Source organism: Colius striatus, chromosome 7 (genome assembly GCF_028858725.1).
Source record: "Colius striatus isolate bColStr4 chromosome 7, bColStr4.1.hap1, whole genome shotgun sequence".
Lineage (NCBI taxonomy): Eukaryota > Metazoa > Chordata > Aves > Coliiformes > Coliidae > Colius > Colius striatus.
Window position 1 is genome coordinate 1159875 of NC_084765.1, and position 24437 is coordinate 1184311.

General features: G+C 64.2%; 1 protein-coding gene across 1 annotated transcript in view; it reads left to right on the plus strand.

Moving 5' to 3' along the window:
* The window catches only part of SYT7 (synaptotagmin 7), a 31373-nt gene extending 14000 nt beyond the window's left edge, over positions 1-17373 (plus strand). The window contains exons 4-13 of the mRNA XM_061999564.1: positions 1871-2002; positions 2533-2748; positions 5171-5539; positions 9626-9754; positions 12198-12336; positions 13129-13399; positions 13741-13910; positions 14357-14471; positions 14547-14746; positions 17170-17373. Of these exons, the coding sequence (XP_061855548.1) occupies positions 1871-2002; positions 2533-2748; positions 5171-5539; positions 9626-9754; positions 12198-12336; positions 13129-13399; positions 13741-13910; positions 14357-14471; positions 14547-14746; positions 17170-17274 (1846 nt within the window). The 3' untranslated portion in view covers positions 17275-17373. The remainder of the gene's footprint in view (positions 1-1870; positions 2003-2532; positions 2749-5170; positions 5540-9625; positions 9755-12197; positions 12337-13128; positions 13400-13740; positions 13911-14356; positions 14472-14546; positions 14747-17169) is intronic.
* Positions 17374-24437: the final 7064 nt, after the last annotated feature.

Here is a 24437-nt window from a genome sequence, read left to right on the forward strand (position 1 = left end):
TGGAGCCTGTGTGCTCTTATGACTCATTACTTGAGAGCAGAGAGCGATGTCTCCTCTGGCAGGGCTGGATGGAGGCACAGAGAGCTCAGTGTGGGTGTCCCCAGGGATGCCCTGGGTCTGGGCCACGGGCAGCAGGGACGTGGTGAGGAAGGAGAGAAGAGCTGAAGCATCTTATGGCGTTGGGCAGGGAGTGAGGCAGGGGGCTGGCACTCCAGCTCTGCCCCCTGGCACCTCAAAGGGCTCTTGGGAGCAGCCAGGGTTGGAACCCCAGGAAGGAAACAGTCCCTGCCTGGGGCAAATGTCCTCCCTTGGCTGGCCTCCTTATTGCACCACCTTATTGGGGTGCAGGCTTGTGGGGCTACCTCAGGCATCCCTCTGCCAGGGCACAGCCTGGCCAGCTCCTCCTGGCCACAGTGGGGCTGGCAGTGCCCAGCTGGGGCTGCAGGGGAGGCACATCCCCTCCCCACAGCACGGCACCCAGCTCTGGCAGAGCCCACACAGCCCTGTGGGCATCCATGAGGGATCTGAGCGATGGGCATGGGGGCTTTTCAAGTCCCCCAATGCCAGCAGGACGTTGCTGGGCTGGGCAGCCCCTGGCACCCAGCTCAGGTGGGCAGTGAGGTACTGCTGGGCTGGGCAGCCCCTGGCACCCAGCTCAGGTGGGCAGTGAGGTACTGCTGGGCTGGGCAGCCCCTGGCACCCAGCTCGGGTGGGCAGTGGGGTACTGCTGGGCTTGGCAGCCCCTGGCACACAGCTCAGGTGGGCAGTGGGGTACTGCTGGGCTTGGCAGCCCCTGGCACACAGCTCAGGTGGGCAGTGGGGTACTGCTGGGCTTGGCAGCCCCTGGCACACAGCTTGGGTGGGCAATGGGGAGCTGCAGGGCTGGGCAGCCCCTGGCACACAGCTCAGGTGGGCAGTGGGGTACTGCTGGGCTTGGCAGCCCCTGGCACACAGCTTGGGTGGGCAATGGGGAGCTGCAGGGCTGGGCAGCCCCTGGCACACAGGTTGGGTGGGCAGTGGGGAGCTGCTGGGCTGGGCAGCCCCTGGCACACAGCTCAGGTGGGCAATGGGGAGCTACTGGGCTGTGCAGCCCCTGACACACAGCTTGGGTGGGCAGTGGGGAGCTGCAGGGCTGGGCAGCCCCTGGCACACAGCTCGGGTGGGCAGTGGGGAGCTGCTGGGCTGGGCAGCCCCTGGCACACAGGTTGGGTGGGCAATGGGGAGCTGCAGGGCTGGGCAGCCCCTGGCACACAGCTCGGGTGGGCAGTGGGGAGCTGCAGGGCTGGGCAGCCCCTGGCACACAGCTCGGGTGGGCAGTGAGGGGTTCTGTGTGCCACTTGCCAGAGCTGGGAGGTTCAGGCTCTGTGCTGGCTCGGCAGGGGGGATGTGGAGGGGTCTGGGACATGCAGCAGCGTCGTGCTTTCACCAAGCAGCGTGCGCTTCCAGGACCCGGCTGCCGAGGAGCCCAGGGACACACGGACACCCGTGGCCAGGGACACACGGACACCCATGGCCAGGGACTCACAGCCAGACCCCCCAGCGTGGTGCTGGCACCTCTCTAACCCTGCACCTTCCTTCTCTCCTCCCCAGCCGCCCGCTCCTGTCTCTCCACAGCTCCGTCTGTCTGTCTGTCTGTCCGTGTGTGTGTGTCAGTGCCCGGGGGCTGAGCAGCCACATGCCCGGGGTCTCTCTCTCTCTCTCCTGGGGTCTCTCTCTCTCTCTCCCGGGGTCTCTCTCTCCGCAGGATCCCCGAAGGGCTGTGGTGGTGGTTTTGGTTTATTCCCCCCTCCATCCTTCTCCCAGGAATTCAGCTTCTCTCTCTCTCTCTTGTATTTCCCTTCTGTTTCTCGCCGGTGTGCGGCCGCTGTAGCGATCTAGACAGAGACTTTTGGAATAACAATGACAACACAGTGCAGCAGAAATGGAGCTCCTACCCTCCCAAGGAGTTTATACTAAACATTTCACCTTACGCCCCGTACGGTGACCCGCGCCTTTCCCTCAAGTGAGTCTCTCCTTGCCGGCTTTGCTCCGTGTAGTGAGTATACGGGCAGCACCCACTCGCCTTCCTCTTTTCCTCCTCCTCCTCCTCCCCGCACGCCACCCCATGGGCAGCCCCATGGAGACGAGCAACCCCTCCTCCCCGCGGTCCCCCCCGGCAGCGGCGCGGGACGGGGTTGCGCGTTGGGGCACCCCCTCGGCGCGGGGACGGGTCCCCCCCGGGGTTGGGCTGCCGGCCGAGCGGGACCCTTTCCCTTCCCCTTCTTCTTCCCCCCAAACCCCTCCCTTTTGTTTTTGGATGGTTTTGCCGAGCCCCTGCCCAAGCCGGGACCCCCCTCCCCCGTTTCTTTTTGTGTTGCAGTGCTGATGTCTCTCTCTCTCTCTCTCTGTCTGTCTGTCCGTCTCTTGTCCGTCTGTCCTCCTCCGGCTCTCTGCCCATCCCCTCATCCCCTTCACCCCTCCCAAACGGCTCCCACCAACCACGCCCGTCCTTCGCCGTGTGCCTGGGGGGGTCCGGCCGCCGGCCCGGCCCAGTGGCTCTCTGTTATCAGGGGCCAAGCTGACGGCGTCGGCCGCCGCGGGTCTGGCCGGGGATCGCGACGGCCGCGCCGGGGAGAAGCAGCGGCTCGGCGAGGACGGCATGAGGAGCAGCGTCTCTGCCCACAGCGAGCCCGGCGCGGGGAAAGCGGCTCGAGGCCGCTGGCACACGGTGCAGAGCCACTTGGCAGCAGGGAAGCTCAGCCTGTCCAAGTGAGTGAGCACGGCACGGCACGGCACGGCACGGATCCTCAGCCCGGGGCGCCTCCGGGGGCTGCCGAGGGAAGGCTGCCGCGTGCCCGGGGTCCCAGCAGTGGTTTTGCTCGAGGGAGGGGAAGGTGAGGTGGAACTGGAGGAGGGGGCCGTGGGGCTCGAGCCCCAGCCAAGCAGGAGGGGTGTCTTGCCCACCCTGGGAAGCGACTCGGCATCCCCGGTGAGACGTGAGCACCCTCTTGGTGATGCTCCAAGGGCAGGAGCTGCTCTCTGTGTCCCTGCCGCGGCTGCTACGTGGCATCACCAGCCTCTTGCCCACCTGCAGCGCCCCCTGACCCACGGCACAGCCGGGAGACGCGGCACAGTCGGTGGTTTATCGCATCTAGGGGGAAGGCAGAGGCTTTGGCACGCTGTGCAGGGCTCAGGCAGGCTGTGCTGGGGGTCTTGGCAAGACCCTCTGCTGCCAGCAGCCACCGTGGCTGTGCCAGGGAAGGTGGTGGTGGTGTTCTTTTCCCTCTGGTCTCTGGTGGTGGTGATGGCAAAGGTGCTGCCCGGGACTGGCAAGCCTCAGCCCAGCTGCTTCTTCCCACCTTGGTGCGAGGATGAAGCGTTTTCAAAAGGGAAAGGCCAGTCCTGCCACCTGGGGCAAGTGCCAGGTGCCTCCTGGAGCCCCAACCACCAGTGTGTGTCCCAGTTTGGAGCGGCAGCCGCCCGTTTGGCGTGATGCTGGCGAGTCCCAGCTCGGCTGCTGGGAGGTGAGAGGGGCTGGTGAGGAAGAGGAGCAGCCTGTGCAGCCTTCAGCCGGTCTCTGTGGCGAGGTGAAAAGCTCTGGCAGCCCAAGGCTGGCCGAGAAAAGGTGTCTTCAGGCGAGAGTGCCAAGAGCTGAGGCCACATGCTGGCACCTGGCTCCCGTGCCAGCGTGGGCACGGGCTCTGCTGTCCCGGCTGGTAGCTCCAGAGGGACTGGGAGCCGGACAGATGGACGCACGGGACTGTGAGGGGCAGAGTTAAAGGGATGCTGCTGTGGCACCTCCTTTTTGCACGGAGCCGTGTGGGTTTGGGGGCGCTGGTGGAGGTGTGGGGGCTTGTACCCCCATCCCCCGGTACCAGGGGCACCCCTGGGCGTGCGGGCAGGACGCGCTGCCGCCCGGCACGGTGCCGGCAGGAGCTCGAACCTCTCCAGCTGGCGCCGGGCCGAGAGGAGCCGGATTTAGTTTCCTGTGACTGAGAGGTTGTAAATTGAACTAATTTGGGATTGGATGGGAAAGCGAAAGGAGGCCGGCGGCGGGCGCGGGCGGGTGGCGCGGTGCCCCGGCACTGCCCCGTGTGCCTCCAGCCCCGGAGCCCTCCCAGCTCTCCTCTCCACTTCCCTCCCTCCTCTTTCTCTTTCTCTCACTCTCTCTTCACCTCTTTTCTTTTGGTTTTTAAGCTATTTATCCTTCCCCCCCTCCCTCTCTGCTCCCTCCCCCCATCCCGCCCCCCGCTGCTGGCGATGCACGACGGCACAGCTTTGGCACACGGTTCCAGCCGGCACCCTGGGTGGCACAAAGACCAGGCTAAGGGCAGAGGCTGCTGCTGAAGGCGAGTCCCTGGTGCCAGGCAGGAGGAGAGGGGGCATGGAGGACCCTCAAGAGCTTTTGCCAGGCTGCCTGGACCCCCTGGTGTCGTGGCTGTGAGCTTTGCAGGCAACCGTGGGCATCAGCACCAGGGCCACGCATGCTCTGCCACCCTGGCGCGTGCTTGCCCACCAGCCTCTTACCTGCTCTTCCCCCTCTCTGCTGGCCAAGCAAAGCCCGTGTGCCCAGGGCTTGGCTTCTCCACGCTCCCCATGCCATGGGGGCTGCATCAGCACCCGCCTCACCCCACGATCCAGCCTCCCACTCCCATGGCATCTCTCTCTGCTGGCAGCCTGGCTTGGCCTTGCTGGCACGTGGTACCCACGGAGGGGCTCAGCCCCCACCTCCCATGGCGGCGAGACCACCAAGTGCCAGCAGCCTGGGGATGCTGAGAGCGCTGGGTGCTGGTGGCAGGGGGGGGCTGGGCACGGGCTGGGGCGGGCTGCGTGGCAGCACGTGAGCGGGGCTCAGTGGGATTCGCCTTCAGGCAGCAGCAGCCTCATTAGCAGACGAGGTGGGGAAGGGAAGGCAGGCAGGCGGCTCAGGGGCTGTGTGGCAGCTGTGGGAGCGGGAGGAGCACCCTGCTGGCACGGGCGCCATGGCCGTGGCACGGGAGCCCAATGCCGCCGGCGAGGCCGAGCCGGGGCCCGGAGGCAGAGGAGCCGCTCGCTGCGTCCGCCGCCCGCTGCCGGAGCGCTCCCTGCGCTGGGGCATCTTCTCTCTAACTCTCTTCTTTTCCTTCCTCCAATTTTGCCCCTTCACCTTCTTCTCCTTTCTCTCCTCTCCTCTGCCCTTCCTCTCCCTAAGTTTCGAGGACTCCACCTTGTCCACAGCCACTACCCTTGAGTATATCCCCACCTCAGCAGGCGACCCCAAATGCCAGAGGCCCCGCACGCTCATGCGCCAGCAAAGCCTTCAGCAGCCCCTCAGCCAGCACCAGCGCGCCAACCACGGCCAGCCCACCACCAGCCAGAGCCTGGGCCAGCTGCAGGCCCACAGCGGCTCGTCCGCCGGCGCCGCCAACCCCCGGGGCCCCCGCGGCAGCCAGGCGCGCCCGGGCATCGCCGCCGCCTCCAAGCACCCGACGGTCGGCGGCCGCAGCCGCTCCAACCCCGGCAGCTGGGACCACGTGGTGGGGCAAATCCGCAACCGCGGCTTGGACATGAAGTCCTTCCTGTAAGTGTGGCTCTCTGCTCGCTCCTGCTCCTCCTCTGCTCCTGCTCTCCGTCCTCTGCTCCTGCTCTCCGTCCTCTGCTCCTGCTCTCCCCCTCCTCTGCTCACTCCTGTTCTCCGTCCTCTGCTCCCTCCTGCTCTCCGTCCTCTGCTCCCTCCTGCTCTCCGTCCTCTGCTCCCTCCTGCTCTCCGTCCTCTGCTCACTCCTGCTCTCCGTCCTCTGCTGCTCCTGTTCTCCGTCCTCTGCTCCTGTTCTCCGTCCTCTGCTCCTGTTCTCCGTCCTCTGCTCACTCCTGTTCTCCGTCCTCTGCTCACTCCTGTTCTCCGTCCTCTGCTCACTCCTGTTCTCCGTCCTCTGCTCACTCCTGCTCTCCGTCCTCTGCTCACTCCTGCTCTCCGTCCTCTGCTCACTCCTGCTCTCCGTCCTCTGCTCACTCCTGCTCTCCGTCCTCTGCTCACTCCTGCTCTCCCCCTCTGCTCACTCCTGCTCTCCCCCTCTGCTCACTCCTGCTCTCCCCCTCTGCTCACTCCTGCTCTCCGTCCTCTGCTCACTCCTGCTCTCCGTCCTCTGCTCACTCCTGCTCTCCCCCTCTGCTCACTCCTGCTCTCCGTCCTCTGCTGCTCCTGTTCTCCGTCCTCTGCTCCTGCTCTCCCCCTCTACTCACTCCTGCTCTCCGTCCTCTGCTCACTCCTGCTCTCCGTCCTCTGCTGCTCCTGTTCTCCGTCCTCTGCTCCTGCTCTCCCCCTCTACTCACTCCTGCTCTCTCCATCCTCTGCTCACTCCTGCTCTCCGTCCTCTGCTCACTCCTGCTCTCCGTCCTCTGCTCACTCCTGCTCTCCGTCCTCTGCTCCTGCTCTCCATCCTCTGCTCCTGCTCTCCCCTCCTCTGCTCCTGCTCTCCGTCCTCTGCTCACTCCTGCTCTCCGTCCTCTGCTCCTGCTCTCCATCCTCTGCTCCTGCTCTCCATCCTCTGCTCCTGCTCTCCCCCTCCTCTGCTCCTGCTCTCCCCCTCCTCTGCTCCTGCTCTCCCCTCCTCTGCTCCTGCTCTCCCCTCCTCTGCTCCTGCTCTCCCCTCCTCTGCTCCCTCCTGCTCTCCGTCCTCTGCTCACTCCTGCTCTCCGTCCTCTGCTCCTGCTCTCCGTCCTCTGCTCCTGCTCTCCCCTCCTCTGCTCCTGTTCTCCATCCTCTGCTCCTGCTCTCCCCTCCTCTGCTCCCTCCTGCTCTCCGTCCTCTGCTCCCTCCTGCTCTCCGTCCTCTGCTCCTGCTCTCCGTCCTCTGCTCCTGTTCTCCATCCTCTGCTCCTGCTCTCCCCTCCTCTGCTCCCTCCTGCTCTCCGTCCTCTGCTCCCTCCTGCTCTCCGTCCTCTGCTCCCTCCTGCTCTCCGTCCTCTGCTCACTCCTGCTCTCCGTCCTCTGCTCCTGTTCTCCGTCCTCTGCTCCTGTTCTCCGTCCTCTGCTCCTGTTCTCCGTCCTCTGCTCCTGTTCTCCATCCTCTGCTCCTGCTCTCCCCTCCTCTGCTCCCTCCTGCTCTCCGTCCTCTGCTCACTCCTGCTCTCCATCCTCTGCTGCTCCTGTTCTCCGTCCTCTGCTCCTGCTCTCCCCCTCTACTCACTCCTGCTCTCTGTCCTCTGCTCCTGCTCTCCCCTCCTCTGCTCCTGCTCTCCCCTCCTCTGCTCCTGCTCTCCCCTCCTCTGCTCCTGCTCTCCCCTCCTCTGCTCCTGCTCTCCGTCCTCTGCTCACTCCTGCTCTCCGTCCTCTGCTCACTCCTGCTCTCCATCCTCTGCTCCTGCTCTCCCCCTCCTCTGCTCCTGCTCTCCCCTCCTCTGCTCACTCCTGCTCTCCGTCCTCTGCTCACTCCTGCTCTCCCCCTCTGCTCACTCCTGCTCTCCCCCTCTGCTCACTCCTGCTCTCCCCCTCTGCTCACTCCTGCTCTCCATCCTCTGCTGCTCCTGTTCTCTGTCCTCTGCTCCTGCTCTCCCCCTCTACTCAGTCCTGCTCTCTCCATCCTCTGCTCCTGCTCCCTCTGCTCGCTCCACTGCATTCCCTTCTTCTTCTTCTCTCCCTTTGCTCACTCCATTGCATTCCCATTCTTTTTCTCTTCCACCTCCCTCCTTCTTCTCCTTTTTCTCTTCTCCCTCTTCTCTCTTCCTCTCCTCCTTCTCCCTTTTCTCTCCCTCGTTCTCCTTTTTCTCTTCCTCTCATTTTTCTCTCCCTCCTCATCCATCTTTTCTCTCCCTCCTCATCCTCTGTCTTCTCCTCTCCCTCTTCCTCCTCCTCCTTCTCCTGCTTCTCTCCCTTCTCCTTCCCTTCATCACTTCCACTCTGCTTGCCCTGGCACAGCCTCTCCGCTCCCACCCTCAAGGAAACGTTGCCCATTGACTGCAGGAAGAGTCGTCTCCCCTCCAGCCCCATCCCAGGGGCAGGGGCAGCTTGCCCAGCCCCAGGGCTCAGAGCAGCCTCTCACTGCTCCCCAGCATACTTCAGCTCACAGCTTTGCTGGGGATCACCCACCACATCACCAGCTGGTGGGGGTGCTCAGCTCTCCTTTGGTCCCCAGGCAGTGCAGGGTTGTCCCAGCCTATGGGACAGCCAACAGCATGGTCCCCAGCTCCCCTTCAGTCCCCAGGCAGTGCAGGGTTGTCCCAGCCTATGGGACAGCCAGTGGGGTGATCCCTAGGTCCCATTTGGTCCCCAGGCAGTGCAGGGATGATCCAGCCCATGGGACAGCCACCAGCATGGTGGTCCCCAGCTCCTGTTTGGTCCCCAGGCAGTGCAGAGATGCCCCAGCCCATGGGACAGCCACCAGCATGGTGGTCCCCAGCTCCTGTTTGGTCCCCAGGCAGTGCAGGGATGCTCCAGCCCATGAGACAGCCAGCAGGGTGGTCCCCAGGCAGTGACATTGCCCCAAGGAGGCAGCTGTGGGGGGCAGCAGTGCCTCTGTGCAGGGGTGACTGTCTGCTGGGCTGTGATATCGCTGGGTGCCTCAGAGCCAGCCTGCTCCGAGCTGCTGGAGCCCTGTGATCTCTAATCTGCCTTAACTCTATCTCCTGTATCAAAGCTCAGACCCTGAGGGCTAATCCCAGTCCCGTGTATCTCAGCACATGACACTGTCACTGCTCCACAGACACCCTTCTCCCTGACTCTCTGTCCTGCCTGGACTCCTCCTGCCTCCCCCCTGGCCTCCACTCGCCCCCTGGGAGGGAGGATGCTGAGATCCCATCAGGCTGGTAGCGCTGGGTGGGCACAGCCCTGATCCTACCCTTGCGTGAGCCAGCACAGCACCTTCTGCCTCAGCATGAGGTGGGAAAGACCCTGAGGGACACAAATTTGGCTGCTCCCCCCGCTGCTGTTTGCAGAGAGAGCTGAGCCTTCCTCCAGGCGGGTTACTGCTGAGGGTACCCCCCACCTCACCCCTGCCCGTGCCCAGCCGGCCTCTGCCCGCTCTGCTCTGCCCTGTCCCGCTCAGAGAGTCACAGAGTGGCATTTCCAGTGTCCTGGCGTGGCCCTGTGGCTCATCAGCCATCCCCAGGCTCCCCCAGCGCCGGTGCTGGATGGGTGCAGGGGCCGTTTCGCCCCCCGGAGGAGCCGCTGCCGTTTCCCATCGCTGCTTCCCAAAGCCACTCCCTTTGCTTGTGCTCTTTCCTCTGTTTGCCCTCGCTCCCGCAGCCCTGGCACCGGCGCATCAACGTGCCCGTGGGCCCGGGGGAGGCTGCACTGACGGCACGAGACGGGGAGGAGAGGGGCAAAGAGCCTTGGCAATGCCCACTCCTCCTCGTCCACGGAAGGATGCTGGGACCTCTCTCCCCTCAGGCACCTTCTTTCCCCCCCTCCTCGGCAGCACTTTGGCACCCTCCCTGCCCGGACCAGCGGAAAGGGGCCGTGGCGGTGCCCACGTTGTGCCAGGACCACCGGAGCTGCCACTTTTCTTCCCCTCAAGCCCTGTGTGCCCATCGTCCCGGTGGCACTGCCGGGGTCGGAAAGCGGAGGGGGGAGCCCCGGGTGCCGCCTCTGCTGCCGGGTTCTCTGCCTGACGCTTGTCTTCTCCTCTCTTTCTCTCTCTCTGCCGCTGCCCGCGGGGCCGCCCGGGCAGGGAAGGCCGGATGGTGGTGTTATCCCTGGTTTTGGGACTCTCAGAACAAGATGACTTTGCCAATATCCCCGACCTGCAACCCGCTGGGACGCAGCAGCCGAACCAGCCGAACGCTCAGGGGGACAAGAGGTATGAGCGAGGACGAGGGCAGTCCCCGCAGGAGCAGACCGGGGCCTCACCAGGGTGGAGGAGGAGGAGGAGGAGGAAGGAAGGAGGAGGATGAGGAGGAGGAGGCTGGCCTCGTGGAGCGCGAAGGTTGGAGCAGCGGGCACAGGGTGGCCCAGCGGGCACGGTGACATCTGCAGCTCTCCCTCCCCACGCCGCCGGCACCGACAGGACACTCCCCACGTTCCCCTCCCACACGCACACCCCCCCAAATCCCTTCCTCCTTCCCTCCCTGCCCTCTCCCTCCTGCCATCCCCCACCGCCAGCTCCCCCCCTTTGCACCCTGGCTGCATGCAGGGGGGGGCACACGCTCGGGAGCAGGGCAACGGGGGGGGGGGACCCCCAAGGGGAGACGTCCCCAACGCATGTCAGGGACCCCCATCATGGGGAGGACGTTGGCAGACGGGTGTGGGGTGGGCCACCCGATCCCCCCCCAGCCCGGGTGGCATGTGCTCAGCATCCCCAGCGCTGCCAGGGGCCAGAGCAAGCGCCGCAGGCTCCGTGGGGCCACGTTGCCCCCTCCCTGCTCTGCTTCTCCTCCAAGCTGCTGCCGCACAGCCCCTGGTCTCCTGCAGCTCCCGTGCTGCCCGAGGCTCAGCACCGCATCCAGCACCGTGCACTAGAGCCCGGGCAGAGCAGAGGGTCTCACGTTACCGGGAGAGGGGTGTTAAACCCCTCCGGAGCATGGAACGGGGAGGGGGGTGTGAAGCCGGCGTGTTAATGAATTGGCACCGTTCTCACCCACCGGCTATTTTTACCCGGCTCAGCTTTGATTCTGCTCCATCTTTTAGCACCTCCCTCCCCTCCCCTCCCCTCCCTCCCTCCCGGCATCGCTGTGCAGCCGGTCTGGTCCTTGCCAGGAGCGCCGTGTGCCTGTGCCGTGCCGTGCCGTGCCAGGGTGCCAGGGGCCAGGGTGCCGGCTGCAGGGGGGAGGTTGTGGGGGGTGGCTGGTGCCGCAGCAAGCCCGTGCTCCCCGCTTCCTCGCTGCTCTGGAAAGCCCATCCTGGTGCATGCATGCCTCCCCCCCCGCCTCCATCTGCCCCCTGCTCCCCTCCCCTTGTGCACAGGGGCTCTGCTCTTGCCCTCACACCCGCTCTCCTGCCTCAACACGTCTCCTCCATCCCCGTTTCTCAGCTTCTTCCTTCCAGCAGCTCCAGCTCCTCAGCGTGTGTCCTGGCCCGGCGACTACCTGCTGTCCATCCCTCTCCTCTCTCTCCCCTTTCCCTCCCCGCAGGCCAGCGCTGGATGATGCTGCTTTTCCTCTCTTTCCTGCTCTTCTCTCTCTCTCTCTCTCTCTCTCTCTTTCTCTCTCTCTCTGTTGCTGTCCAAGCCTCGGACCAGCCCCTCCTCACCCAGCGATTCCCATCGCCGCCTTCACCTCGGGCTCTGGTTTTAACCTCACTTTGCCTCCCCAGCTACCTCGGGCTGTCCCTGGGTGCCGTGAGCAGCGTGTGTGTGTCTGTGTGTGTGTGTGGGGGTGACACACAGTGACCCCGTGCCCCTCCCATCCCCGTCCCCCCCCTCGCCGTGCCCTCCGGCGCGTGTCTGCGCCCGCTTGCCGTGTTGGTGGGTGTCTCGTGGCATGTGTTGTGGCTTCGCCACCACCCCCTTGAGCTGTCTGGGGGTTTAGCACCGTGTGTGGGCACGTGGGGTGCATCGTGGGGTGCCTGTCTGTGTGCACATCCCCCTTCCCACCCACCCCCTTGGGTCCGTCTGCCCTGCAGGAGCCTCTCGGGGCTGCCCCATCCCCGCCGCCGGCTGCCTGTATCTCCGCGCCCCTCGCCCCCCTTGTGCCTCGTGGCAGCGTGGCCTCGGTGTGTGCCCACCCGCCTCCATCTCTGCTCTATCCAGCTGCCCACCCTCCCACCGGGCCGTTCCCCCCCTGGCACCGTCCTGCAGCCCACGGTACCCACCGGCACATCCCCCCTCCCCCAGCCCCGTGTGCAGGAGCGGCTGGGGCAACGCTCCCGGCCTCGGGGCACCGGGGAGGGCACGGTGCCAGAGGGAAAAGGGGCAGATAAGCACTGGGCGCTGAGCCCACACCGCGGCACGGAGCAGCAGTGGGGCAGCTCAGGGTGGGGAGGGGCTGTGTGCGTGTGAGGTGTCAGCGGAGGGTCGAGGGGGCTTCCCCTGGCACCTCCGTGGGCAGCGTGGGACCGGCTGCCCTGCTCTGAGGTGAGGTGCCACGGGTCCCGAGGCACTGGCTGGCACCTAGAAGCAGCTGCCCACAGCAGCCGAGGTCCCTGTGTGCGGGGAGGCTGCGGCACATGGCCCCAGGCGCCCCTCGGCACGTCCCACCCGGCTGGCACAGCATCTGCAGGGACGGGGGTGCCCGGGCAGCCCCTCCCTGTCTCACCCTCGGCTCTTTTGGCCCCTCTCCTCCAAGGCACTGCCTCTCTTTCCCCAGGTTGCCGGCCGCTGGCAAAGCGGCGAACGCGGCACCGGCAGCCGGGCAGCAGCCGCCGCACGACGAGTCCGACCGCAAGACGGAGCCGCGCTCCTCTGTGTCTGACCTGGTCAACTCCCTGACCAGTGAGATGCTCATGGTGGGTGGATGGGGTGGGGATGGGGGATGGGGGTGGGCTCTGCCAGGGCTTTGTGATCTGTTTGGTTTGGAGCCCCTCACTCGCTGCCAGAGGGGCTGGAGTGTGGCCAGAGCTGGGCAGAGGAGGTGGGGAAGGGGCTGGAGCACCAGGGTGCTGGGGAGGGGGCATCACTGGAGCTGAGGCTGAGCTGTTTCCCTGAGAGGGGTGTGAGCCCCTGTGCCAGGCTGCCCAGGGAGCTGGGGCAGTGCCCAGCCCTGGGGGGACCCCAAAGCCGTGGGGCTGAGGTGCTGAGGGCCGTGGCTCAGTGCTGGGCTGGGCAGGGGGTGGGCTCCAGCAGCTCCAAGACCTTTCCCAACCGCAATGATTCTGTGGTTTATCCCATCTTGGGCACCAGCTGGGCATCTCCTCACACCCCCTCGTCTCTTCCTGCCCTGTGCCACAGGCTCTCTGGCACGTCCCAGCCCATTCTGGCAGCGCCAGGCTCCGTGGCTGGCACAGCCCGGCTCAGCCGAGGTGAAGGAGCCGTTTCCCCCAGGCTGAGGGTAGGAAGGGACAGGCTGTCAGGAGGAATTTGGTTAATTGGCACTCCCCAGCCCCAGTGACGTGGAGCCAAGAGTCATCTGAGGCCGTGGCAGGGCGCTGGGGAGAGGCTGATGCCCTGCGACAGCTCCCGGGGCTGGGGGTAGGCAGCTGGAACGGGGTGGGATGGAGGTGCCCAGACCCCACCAGAGATCCCCCCGCTGCCCCAGCCCCCTGGCACTCCTCTCACCACCCTTCCCCCTCCTTCCACAGCTCTCCCCAGGCTCTGAGGACGACGAGGGCCACGAGGGCATCAGTCGGGAGAACCTGGGTCGCATCCAGTTCAGCGTCGGCTACAACTTCCAGGAGTCCACCCTGACCGTCAAGATCATGAAGGCTCAGGAGCTGCCAGCCAAGGACTTCAGCGGCACCAGCGACCCCTTTGTCAAGATCTACCTGCTCCCAGACAAGAAGCACAAGCTGGAGACCAAGGTGAAGAGGAAGAACCTCAACCCACACTGGAACGAGACCTTCCTCTTCGAAGGTAGGGGCTGGGGTTGGCTGGGACGGGGTGGGAGGGGTGGTGGTGGGAGCCTCCATCCTTCCTCCTGAGCTGGGTCAGCTCAGCTCGAGCTGCTGACGTGGTGGGTTGAGGCTGGGATGGAGGTGTTTGCTCTGCATCCCATAAAGGGGACGTGGGGGGAAGGAGCTTCCCCCCTCACAGCGGGTGGGTGAGCACAACTGATGTGCCACCAGCCCCCTCGTGCCCTGGTGCATTCAATCAGAGGGGTTGGAAGGGACCTTTAGAGAACATCTAGCCCAACCCCCCTGCACGGGCAGGATGGTGCTGGCACCTGGTGCTCATCCCCTCCATGTCTGGCACAGGCTTCCCCTACGAGAAGGTGGTGCAGAGGGTGCTGTACCTCCAGGTCCTGGACTACGACCGCTTCAGCCGCAACGACCCCATCGGGGAGGTGTCCATCCCCCTCAACAAGGTGGATCTCACCCAGATGCAGACCTTCTGGAAGGACCTGAAGCCCTGCAGCGATGGCAGCGTAAGGGCCTGGCTCCCCATCACCCCTCCTGGGGACAATCCTCCCAGGGGAGCTGTTATCCCCTGGCTTTGATGTGTCCCAACAAGGGAACATCCTTCTCCTTCGCAAGAGTGTCCCGTCTCTGGGGGTTTCCTTCTCAGATCTTCATGTTAAGGCACTAGGCAGCCCAAAGGGAGGGTCTCATTTTGGTTCCAGACACCAGCTGGTTTAGGTAGATCTAAAATGAAAGTTCTCTCCTCCTCCTGGCTCCAGCAACACCACAAAACCTCCCACTGGCTGTGGTCTCGTGTCCTCCTACCCTGGTTCCCATGGGGCAGCTCTGGGAGGTGCCAACCCATCACCCCAGGGTTGGGGAGGGGGATCTTTGCGTGCCCTGGGTGCTGTGGCAAGGGGCAAGGGGGGGATTTTGGGGTTGCCCACCTCAGAGCCTTGCATGGGTCCCACAGGGAAGCCGTGGGGAGCTGCTGCTGTCGCTGTGCTACAACCCCTCAGCCAACTCCATCGTGGTGAACATCATCAAAGCTCGGAACCTCAAAGCCATGGACATCGGGGGCACATCAGGTACCAGCGCCAGCTCCTTGCCCCAGCCTGGCACCGCTGCCCGCGCTCGGGGTGACTCCTCTCCTCTCCTCCCAGATCCCTATGTCAAGGTGTGGCTGATGTACAAGGACAAGAGGGTGGAGAAGAAGAAGACGGTGGTGATGAAGCGGTGCCTGAACCCCGTCTTCAACGAGTCCTTCGCCTTCGACATCCCGACGGAGCGGCTGCGCGAGACCACCATCGTCATCACCGTCATGGACAAGGACAGGCTGAGCCGCAACGATGTCATCGGCAAGGTGGGGCCCCACCACCTTGGGCTGCAGTGGGAGGGACCCCAGGCTCTGCTGAGGGCCCTGGGCAGGATGGAGCCGTGGGCTGGAGGTTGCACAAGGGCAAGTGGTGGGTCCTGCTCTTGGGTCACAGCAGCCCCAGGCACGGCTCCAGGCTGGGACAGAGGGGCTGGGAAGCTGCTGGAGGGAAAGGGGATGGGGGAGGTGAACAGGAGGCAGCAGCGTGCCCAGGGGACAAGAAGGGCAGTGGCAGCCTGGCTGGGATCAGCAGTGGGGTGGCAGCAGGAGCAGGGCAGGGATTGTCCCCTGTGCTGGGCCCTGGGGAGGCTGCAGCTCCAGGGCTGGGATCAGTGTTGGGCCAGAAGGACACTGAGGGGCTGGAGCTGGGGAAGGGGCTGGAGCACGAGGGTGCTGGGGAGGGTACTGAGGGAATGGGGGTGTTGAGGCTGGAGAAGAGGAGGCTGAGGGGAGCCAGCAGCACTCTCTGACACTCCCTGACAGGAGGCTGCAGGGAGCTGGGGGTCAATCTCTGCTCCCAAGCAATGTCAGGACACGGGGAAATGGGCTCCAGTTGCCCCAGGGGAGGTTGAGGTTGGAAGTGAGGCAGAGCTGTTTCCCTGAGAGGGCAGGTAATCCATCCTGGTGATGCTGATGCCGAGCTGTGGGACAGAGTGAGTGTCTCTGTGGGTGCAGAGATGGGGAAGGGGAGTGGCAAGGGACAGGGGACCCCCCAGGGTGGGGGCTCACAGGCTGGCCTGGCAGGGCTGGCAGAACACAGGCGCTCCTTGGGGTGCCCTTGCTGAAGCCTGACTGCTGCATGGGGCCAATGGTCATCTTCTGCAGGATATCTGTGGGGAGCAGATGAGGCAGGAGGGGGGAGCTGCCCTGTCCCCAGCCCTGTCCCCAGCCCAGCCTGCACTCAGCCCCACAGTCAGCCATGCCATGACCCAGACAAGAGCAAAGGGGCTGCAGCTGCCCCAGGAGAGGTTGAGGTTGGAGCTGAGGCTGAGCTGTTTCCCTGAGAGGGGTGTGAGCCCCTGTGCCAGGCTGCCCAGGGAGCTGGGGGAGTGCCCAGCCCTGGAGGGACCCCAAAGGCAGGAGTTCACCCCCTGCCCATTTGCTGAAGCCTTTGCCCTCGCTGCTCGTGAGGGTGACGGCGACAAACGAGCTGCTGCTGTAATTAAGCAAATGCTTGGATTGGGATAAACCCAGGAGCAGGGTGAGCACAGCAGCTCAGCACCAAGGATGGAGCAGCCAGTGGTCCTCAGCATGGGCACAGCCCTGAGGAGACGTGGCCAGTGGCACTTGTGTGCCCGGAGCCCGATGCCAGCTGGGATGATGGACACACAGATGGTGCCCAAGATGTCCCACTGAGGCTCCTGGCAGTGTTGTAGCACTCCCAGGACATGCTGAGGAGAGGATCATGCCCTCCCTGTGCCCTCCCCACCATTGCCTCAGTGGAAAATGGATGGAAAAAGATAATCCAGCCCTGCACAGAGCCCAGGGCCGCTGGCATGTGCCAGGGGAGCAGGGAAGGAGGAGGTTTTGGTGGAGAGGATGAAGATGGCATCACCAGGGAGTGGGATGGGGCTGGGAATGGAGCTGTGGGTCTGAGAGCTGCCTGTGGGAATGGAGCTGTGAGTGCAAGAGGTGCCTGTGGGAATGGAGCTGTGAGTGCAAGAGGTGCCTGTGGGAATGGAGCTGTGGGTGCAAGAGGTGCCTGTGGGAATGGAGCTGTGGGAATGGAGCTGTGGGTCTGATAGCTGCCTGTAGGATTGGAGCTGTGGGTGCAAGAGCTGCCTGTGGGAATGGAGCTGTGGGTGCAAGAGGTGCCTGTGGGGATGGAGCTGTGGGTGCAAGAGGTGCCTGTGGGAATGGAGCTGTGGGTGCAAGAGGTGCCTGTGGGGATGGAGCTGTGGGTGCAAGAGGTGCCTGTGGGGATGGAGCTGTGGGAATGGAGCTGTGGGTGCAAGAGGTGCCTGTGGGGATGGAGCTGTGGGTGCAAGAGCTGCCTGTGGGAATGGAGCTGTGGGTGCAAGAGGTGCCTGTGGGGATGGAGCTGTGGGTGCAAGAGGTGCCTGTGGGGATGGAGCTGTGGGTGCAAGAGCTGCCTGTGGGAATGGAGCTGTGGGTGCAAGAGGTGCCTGTGGGGATGGAGCTGTGGGTGCAAGAGCTGCCTGTGGGGATGGAGCTGTGGGTGCAAGAGGTGCCTGTGGGGATGGAGCTGTGGGAATGGAGCTGTGGGTGCAAGAGGTGCCTGTGGGAATGGAGCTGTGGGTGCAAGAGGTGCCTGTGGGGATGGAGCTGTGGGAATGGAGCTGTGGGTGCAAGAGCTGCCTGTGGGAATGGAGCTGTGGGAATGGAGCTGTGGGTGCAAGAGCTGCCTGTGGGAATGGAGCTGTGGGTCTGAGAGCTGCCTGTCCCCACAGATCTACCTGTCGTGGAAGAGTGGCCCCGGGGAGGTGAAGCACTGGAAGGACATGATTGCCCGGCCCCGGCAGGCCGTGGCTCAGTGGCACCAGCTGAAGGCCTGAGCACCCCAGGACTGTGGGGCTGGGGGCTGGGGGGGTCCCCGGTTCCCAACCCCCCGGCCCCTCCCCACGGGGCTCCTGGGGAGGAGCCGAGGGAGCAGTGGGGACCCTGCTGTGGGAGGGGGATGGAGACCCTCCCCCCTGGCTCTCTGTCTCCTCCCTTTGCCTCGCCGTGGCACTGGGGGCGGGGGGCACACGGCCAGGCTGCACCCCCTGCCCAGAAGGGTGCCAGGAGCGATGCCCCCCCCCCCCCCCAGCCCCAGCACCGGGCAGGACTTTTGCGAGTGCTTCCAGCCCCGGTCCCTGGGAGCTCCCCTCCAGCCCCTCCCCAGCCTCTCCCCCTCGTTTCAGGGGGATGGGCTGAGGATCCAAGGGGGCCATCGCTGCCCCCTCCCTCCTTCCCCACTCCCCTCCCCTTTCAGCTCAATAAAACCTCTGGGAGCCGTCAGCGTCTGGGAGTGGGGCGGTGGAGCAGCCCCTCGTCCCCCCCTCCCTCTCCCCCCTGAGCCCCCCTGTGGGCTGGCACAGGGGTGGGGGGCAGCAGGGGGTGTGGGCAGGGCAGCCCCTTGCCCTGGCCAGGCGCAGGCTCCTGGCACTGGAAGCCATGATCACAGTTCGTTAGCCAAAGCGGGCTGCTGTGTGCACTGCCTTTGATGCTTTACCTCCATCCTGGGGCTGGGGGCGGGGGAAGGTTGATAACCCCCTCCTGGGGGTCTCACACCCCCTGTTCTACCCCTACCCTGGCTCTTCCTCCCTCCCTGTTGCTCCCACTCTGGCCATATCCCCCCTGAGACTGGGCAAAGACCCCAAGCCTGGTGGTGGCCCCCCACGAAGATGCTGAGCCCCAGATCATCCCCTTCCAGCCAGGCTGGGCCAGGAACTGAGACCCCCACGAGCCCTGGAGGGATAAGGGATGGAGCCAGTACCATTGTCCCCATCCTGAGCCACCCAGCCTGGCAGGAGCAGTGCCAGCAGCATCCCTGTGGTGCCTGCATCTCCCTGCCACCTCCCTCTGGGATGCACATGCTGGACCCCTGCCCACTCCCCAGGGCTCAGCCTACTGGGACCAGACCCACCTGGGAGCCTCGTGGGGTGCTGGGGCTCAGGGTGGCTCCTGGGGGGTGAGGGATGGGGTCACCCAGGGAGGTTGTGCCTCGTGGGGTCCAGTGGACACGGGTCCTGCAGGGCCAGGGACCCTACCCCAAGGTCCTGGGTGGGATGTGACAGGTCACTGCGTGTCCCTCTGCTGCCCAGGTGAGGATGCAGTGCCCAAGGGGCTGGGTGGTCCTGGGGGGTCCCACTGGCCCCCAGGGTGGGTGAGCTGAGCCCTCCTGAGGAAGAGGAGAGGTGGGTGCTGCCACCTCCACAGCCATCTCAGGTAGAGCAAAGCCACCCCTGGGGACAGGGACACCCAGAGCGAGCCCCAGGGCAACTGGGTGCCCACTGGCACCGGCTTGGAGGGTTCCCCCACCCTCACGTCTTCCTGCTGCCCCCAAGGCACCCACCCCCCTGCCACTGACACCCTGGCATGGGCTCCCACCTCCTGAGGAGCCCCCAAGGCTGTGGGCTGTGCCCTGGGCTGCTGCTTTACAGCCTGAGAGCGTTCCATCCCTGTGCCACAGCCTGTCCCTCCCCAGGGCACCTCTCTTGAAGTGTTGATGCCACCCCACAGGGCTCCACGGGCTCTCCCCAGTGCACAGGGATGGGGCAAAACCTGCAGCCAACCCTCCCAGACTGTGCCCCAGGCTGCTGGTTCCTTCCCCTGCTGAGTGGGCACAGCCCTGGGATTAAACCCCCTGGTGGGGGGGGGGGGACAAGCTGCTTAGAGCCAGGAGGGGTCCAGCAGCCCCCCCAAAGTCCCTCTTTTAGACCATTTTGGACAATCTGGAGGCAAGCCCTGCTCCTGCTACCACAGTGACAGTACCAATGCTTTTAGGGACATTTGTCTTTTTATCACACCCTCTCTCTCTTCTTTTGTTTTAACCTACAAAGAGATTTGTGTGCCTGGGGCAGGGGCCAGAGCTGAGGGGCAGCAGGGCAGGGGGGGCTGTGCCAAGGTAGGTGCCCAACCCCATCACCCCTTGGGGCAATTTGCTTGTCCAGGAAGGATTTCTTCCCTTGCAGTGGGTTCCCCAGGGGGAGGGAGGGATGGAGGGAGGGAGGGAGGGAGGGGTGAGGGGCTGTGTGTTCATTTTTAACTCTAGAGCTCTTAGCTGTTATCTTGTTCAGGTTTCTCTCTTCTTCATGTGACGGTCAAACATCCAACTGGTGTAAAATACAGACACAAAACAGAGAAAAAGACAAAAAAAAAGAGACAAAAATCCAAGACAAAGAGCCCAGAGGTGCTGAGGGGCTGCTGGAGCCAGGGGATGCCCAGCTCGAGCCAGGGGGATGCCCAGCTGGAGCCAGGGGATGCCCAGCTGGCCGTGCCACCCCCTGCTGCCAGGGGCTCTGCTCCATGTGTCTGTGGGGGTCTGTGGGCAGCTGCCCCCCCCGTGTGCTGTGCCAGGGCAGGGGGCTGAGGGCTTGGGCACAAGGGGCTGGGCACCTTCTTTGCAGAATCCTATTTTTGGGGAGCGGGGCCCCTCGTTTTCTGGAGGCAGCCCCTGTTCTCAGTAATAAAGGACAGTCAGTAACTGCCAGTCAGCCTCGTTTCTGGGCTGGGGGGGAGAGGGAGGGAGGTGGGGGATGGCTCCTGTGCTGCCCCTCCTCCTCCCCAGCAGCTGTGCCCACTGCCAGCACTGGGCAGAGTGGGAATGGGGGTCACTGTGTCACCTGCACATGGCTGAGCATCCCCCCAACACTGAGCATCCCCCCCAACACTGAGCATCATCCCCAGCACTGAGCATCCCCCCAGCACTGAGCATCCCCCCAGCACTGAGCATCATCCCCAGCACTGAGCATCATCCCCAGCACTGAGCATCATCCCCAGCACTGAGCATCCCCTCAGCACTGAGCTTCCCTCCAGCACTGAGCATCCCCTCAGCACTGAGCATCCCCCCAGCACTGAGCATCCCCCAACACTGAGCATCCCCTCAGCACTGAGCATCCCCCCAGCACTGAGCATCCCCCAGCACTGAGCTTCCCTCCAGCACTGAGCATCTCCCCAGCACTGAGCATCCCCCCAACACTGAGCATCCCCCCAGCACTGAGCATCCCCCAGCACTGAGCATCCCCCCAGCACTGAGCATCCCCCAGCACTGAGCTTCCCTCCAGCACTGAGCATCTCCCCAGCACTGAGCATCCCCCCAACACTGAGCATCCCCTCAGCACTGAGCATCCCCCAGCACTGAGCATCCCCCCAGCACTGAGCATCCCCCAGCACTGAGCTTCCCTCCAGCACTGAGCATCTCCCCAGCACTGAGCATCCCCCCAACACTGAGCATCCCCCCAGCACTGAGCATCCCCCAGCACTGAGCTTCCCTCCAACACTGAGCATCCCTCCAGCACTGAGCTTCCCCCAACACTGAGCATCCCCCCAGCACTGAGCATCCCCCCAACACTGAGCATCCCCCCAGCACTGAGCTTCCCTCCAGCACTGAGCATCCCCCCAGCACTGAGCATCCCCCCAGCACTGAGCATCATCCCCAGCACTGAGCATCATCCCCAGCACTGAGCATCCCCCCAGCACTGAGCATCATCCCCAGCACTGAGCATCATCCCCAGCACTGAGCATCCCCTCAGCACTGAGCTTCCCTCCAGCACTGAGCATCCCCTCAGCACTGAGCATCCCCCCAGCACTGAGCTTCCCTCCAGCACTGAGCATCCCCCCAGCACTGAGCATCATCCCCAGCACTGAGCATCATCCCCAGCACTGAGCATCCCCTCAGCACTGAGCATCCCTCCAACATTGAGCATCCCCCCAGCACCGAGCATCATCCCCAACACTGAGCATCCCAGCACTGAGCATCCCCCCAACACTGAGCATCATCCCCAACACTGAGCATCCCAGCACTGAGCATCCCCCCAACACTGAGCATCATCCCCAACACTGAGCATCCCAGCACTGAGCATCCCCCCAGCACTGAGCATCCCCCAGCACTGAGCTTCCCTCCAACACTGAGCATCCCTCCAGCACTGAGCTTCCCCCAACACTGAGCATCCCCCCAGCACTGAGCATCCCCCCAACACTGAGCATCCCCCCAGCACTGAGCTTCCCTCCAGCACTGAGCATCCCCCCAGCACTGAGCATCCCCCCAGCACTGAGCATCATCCCCAGCACTGAGCATCATCCCCAGCACTGAGCATCATCCTCAGCACTGAGCATCATCCCCAGCACTGAGCATCCCCTCAGCACTGAGCTTCCCTCCAGCACTGAGCATCCCCTCAGCACTGAGCATCCCCCCAGCACTGAGCATCCCCCCAGCACTGAGCTTCCCTCCAGCACTGAGCATCCCCCCAGCACTGAGCATCATCCCCAGCACTGAGCATCATCCCCAGCACTGAGCATCCCCTCAGCACTGAGCATCCCCCCAGCACTGAGCATCCCCTCAGCACTGAGCATCCCTCCAACATTGAGCATCCCCCCAGCACCGAGCATCATCCCCAACACTGAGCATCCCAGCACTGAGCATCCCCCCAACACTGAGCATCATCCCCAACACTGAGCATCCCAGCACTGAGCATCCCCCCAACACTGAGCATCATCCCCAACACTGAGCATCCCAGCACTGAGCATCCCCCCAGCACCGAGCATCATCCCCAACACTGAGCATCCCAGCACTGAGCATCCCCCCAACACTGAGCATCATCCCCAACACTGAGCATCCCAGCACTGAGCATCCCCCCAACACTGAGCATCATCCCCAACACTGAGCATCATCCCCAGCACTGAGCATCATCCCCAGCACTGAGCATCTCCCCAACACTGAGCATCCCCCCAGCACTGAGCATCCCAGCACTGAGCATCCCCCCAGCACCAAGGATCCTCCTCAACATCCAGCATCCATGAGTTCCCCCAGCACTCAGCATTTCCCCCCATGGCAAGCCCCCTCCCTCAGTGCTGAGCATCCTCTCACAGCACTGAACATGCTCCCCATCACCAAGAATACCCCCAGCATCAAGCATCTCCTCTAGCACTGAAGCTTTCCCCCAGCACTGAGGATGCCCACAGTGCTGAGCATCACCCCTCACCCAGCTCTGAGCATCATCCCCAAGCCAAGCACACACACACCCCAGCTCTGAACATCCCCACCCCAGCTCTGAGCATCTCCCCCAGCTCTGAGCATCATCCCCAGCTCTGAGCATCTCCCCCAGCTCTGAGCATCATCCCCAGCACTGAGCATCTCCCCCAGTACCGAGCATCATCCCCAACACTGAGCATTTCCCCCAGCACTGAGCATCATCCCCATGCCAAGCACAACCCAACCCAGCTCTGAGCATCCTCCTCAACACTGAACATCCCCCCTCCCCAGCTCTGGAAGCATCACCTCCAGCTCTGAGCATGCTCTCCAAGCCAGACACACACCTCCCTTCAGCTCAGAGCATCACCCCCAGCTCTCAGCATCTCCCCCATGCCAAGCAAAACCCCTCCCAGCACTGACCAGCCCCCAGCACTCTACATCCCCCCCAGTGCCAAGCACAAGCCCCTCCTGGCACTGAGCACCCTCCCAGCACTGAGCATCCCCCCACACTGATCACTGCCCACCACTGAGCACCCCCCAGCACCATTCCACCCCTGCTACTGCATGCAGAAGGAGGGGGAAGACTGGGACAGCCCATGTTTGAGGTCCCCTGGTGAAGGGGGCACATGCTGGGGGGTGAGGGGAGGGACACTGAGGGACAACACAACTCACCTGGGCCACCTGCCAGGGTGCAGGGCTGCACCTGCTGAGGAAGGTGTTAATGAGGGCAATTAATGAGGGTTCATTAGGAGCAGCCCCAGGAAGAAGCTGTTCCTCAAGGTGGCTCCTGGGAGCAGTGGGAGAGCTTGAGGGGATCCCCAAGGGGGACTTTGGGGTCCCCCCAGCCCCAGAGGGATGCAGCAGTGCAGGTGAGTGTGTGCCCCAGCAGGGCTGGGGGCTTTGGGCAGGGTCCCTGGGGGGGTTGTGTGCTGGCAAGGGCCTGAGATCCAACTCCAGGGAGGGAAGGGGATGGGGGCAGGGGCAGGGGATGGTGTCCTGGGGCACGTGGCTGCCTGGGAGCCCAGGGGAGCTGCCTGGCACAGCAAGGGCTCGAGTGGCTGCCTTAAATAATTCACTGAACACTGCTCTTGAATAAATAAAAGCATCTCCAAGCACAGGGCTGGCAGGAGAGCCGTGTCCTCCCTGCCCAGGGGGGCAGCCCTGTGCTGGGATGCAGCCTTGGGGGGTGGCTGGCGGGAGCAGGGCACAAGGCTGTCCCCTGCAGCATCAAGGAGGACAGGTTGCTGCTGCTTCCACCCCTTTGGGCTCTGCTTTACGTCCAGGTGAGCCAAACCTGGTGATTTTTGGCAGCAAGGAGTTACCAAAGCCTCGCTGTCAGCGAGCCTGGCTGCTGCCTGGGCCACCTGATACCACAGATGAGTTTCTTCTATCATCTTCCACAGGAGAAAGAAAATCCTCTTGGCTCCTGTGCAGCCACCTCCCTGCTCTCGCTGCCCAGAGCCTGTCCCAGCCCCAGCCATCCCCCAGCCCCTTCCTTTGTGCTGGCAGGCAGCAGGAGCAGATGGAAATAGCAGCGTGATCCCAGCTGCTTGTGGCGAGGCCACAAGCCCGTGGGGTGGGAGAGTGGGCAGGGCTATATATAGAGACAGCCGTATGGATGATGCACTGAGCACACAGCCTGGCTGGGGGCTGGGGCTCCACGCTGCCAGCAGCCCCCTCCCCAGGCACCTGCCCCCCTCCCCCAGCCCAAACCTGGCAGCTCTGCTCAGGCTGGGGCAGCTCGTGTCGCCGTGGGGAGCTCTGTGGTGATGTGGTGCCTGGATACACCCCCAGGGCACGAAACACAGGCTGGGGCAGTGGGGACAGGCTGCAGGGAGGTTGGGATCCCCCCTGTCCCCAGGGCTCAGAGCTGCTGGGGGTGGAGCCTGTGGTGGGGACAGGCTGTGGTGGCACCCAGGGCCACCTCCACCCCTCGCTGTGGCAGCAGAAGGCTTGTGGCAGGGGCTTTGAGCTGGGGCTGGGAGTCCTGTGGGTCTCTGCCAGGGCCAGCACCCTGCAAGGTGATGGATAATTAGCTGCTAA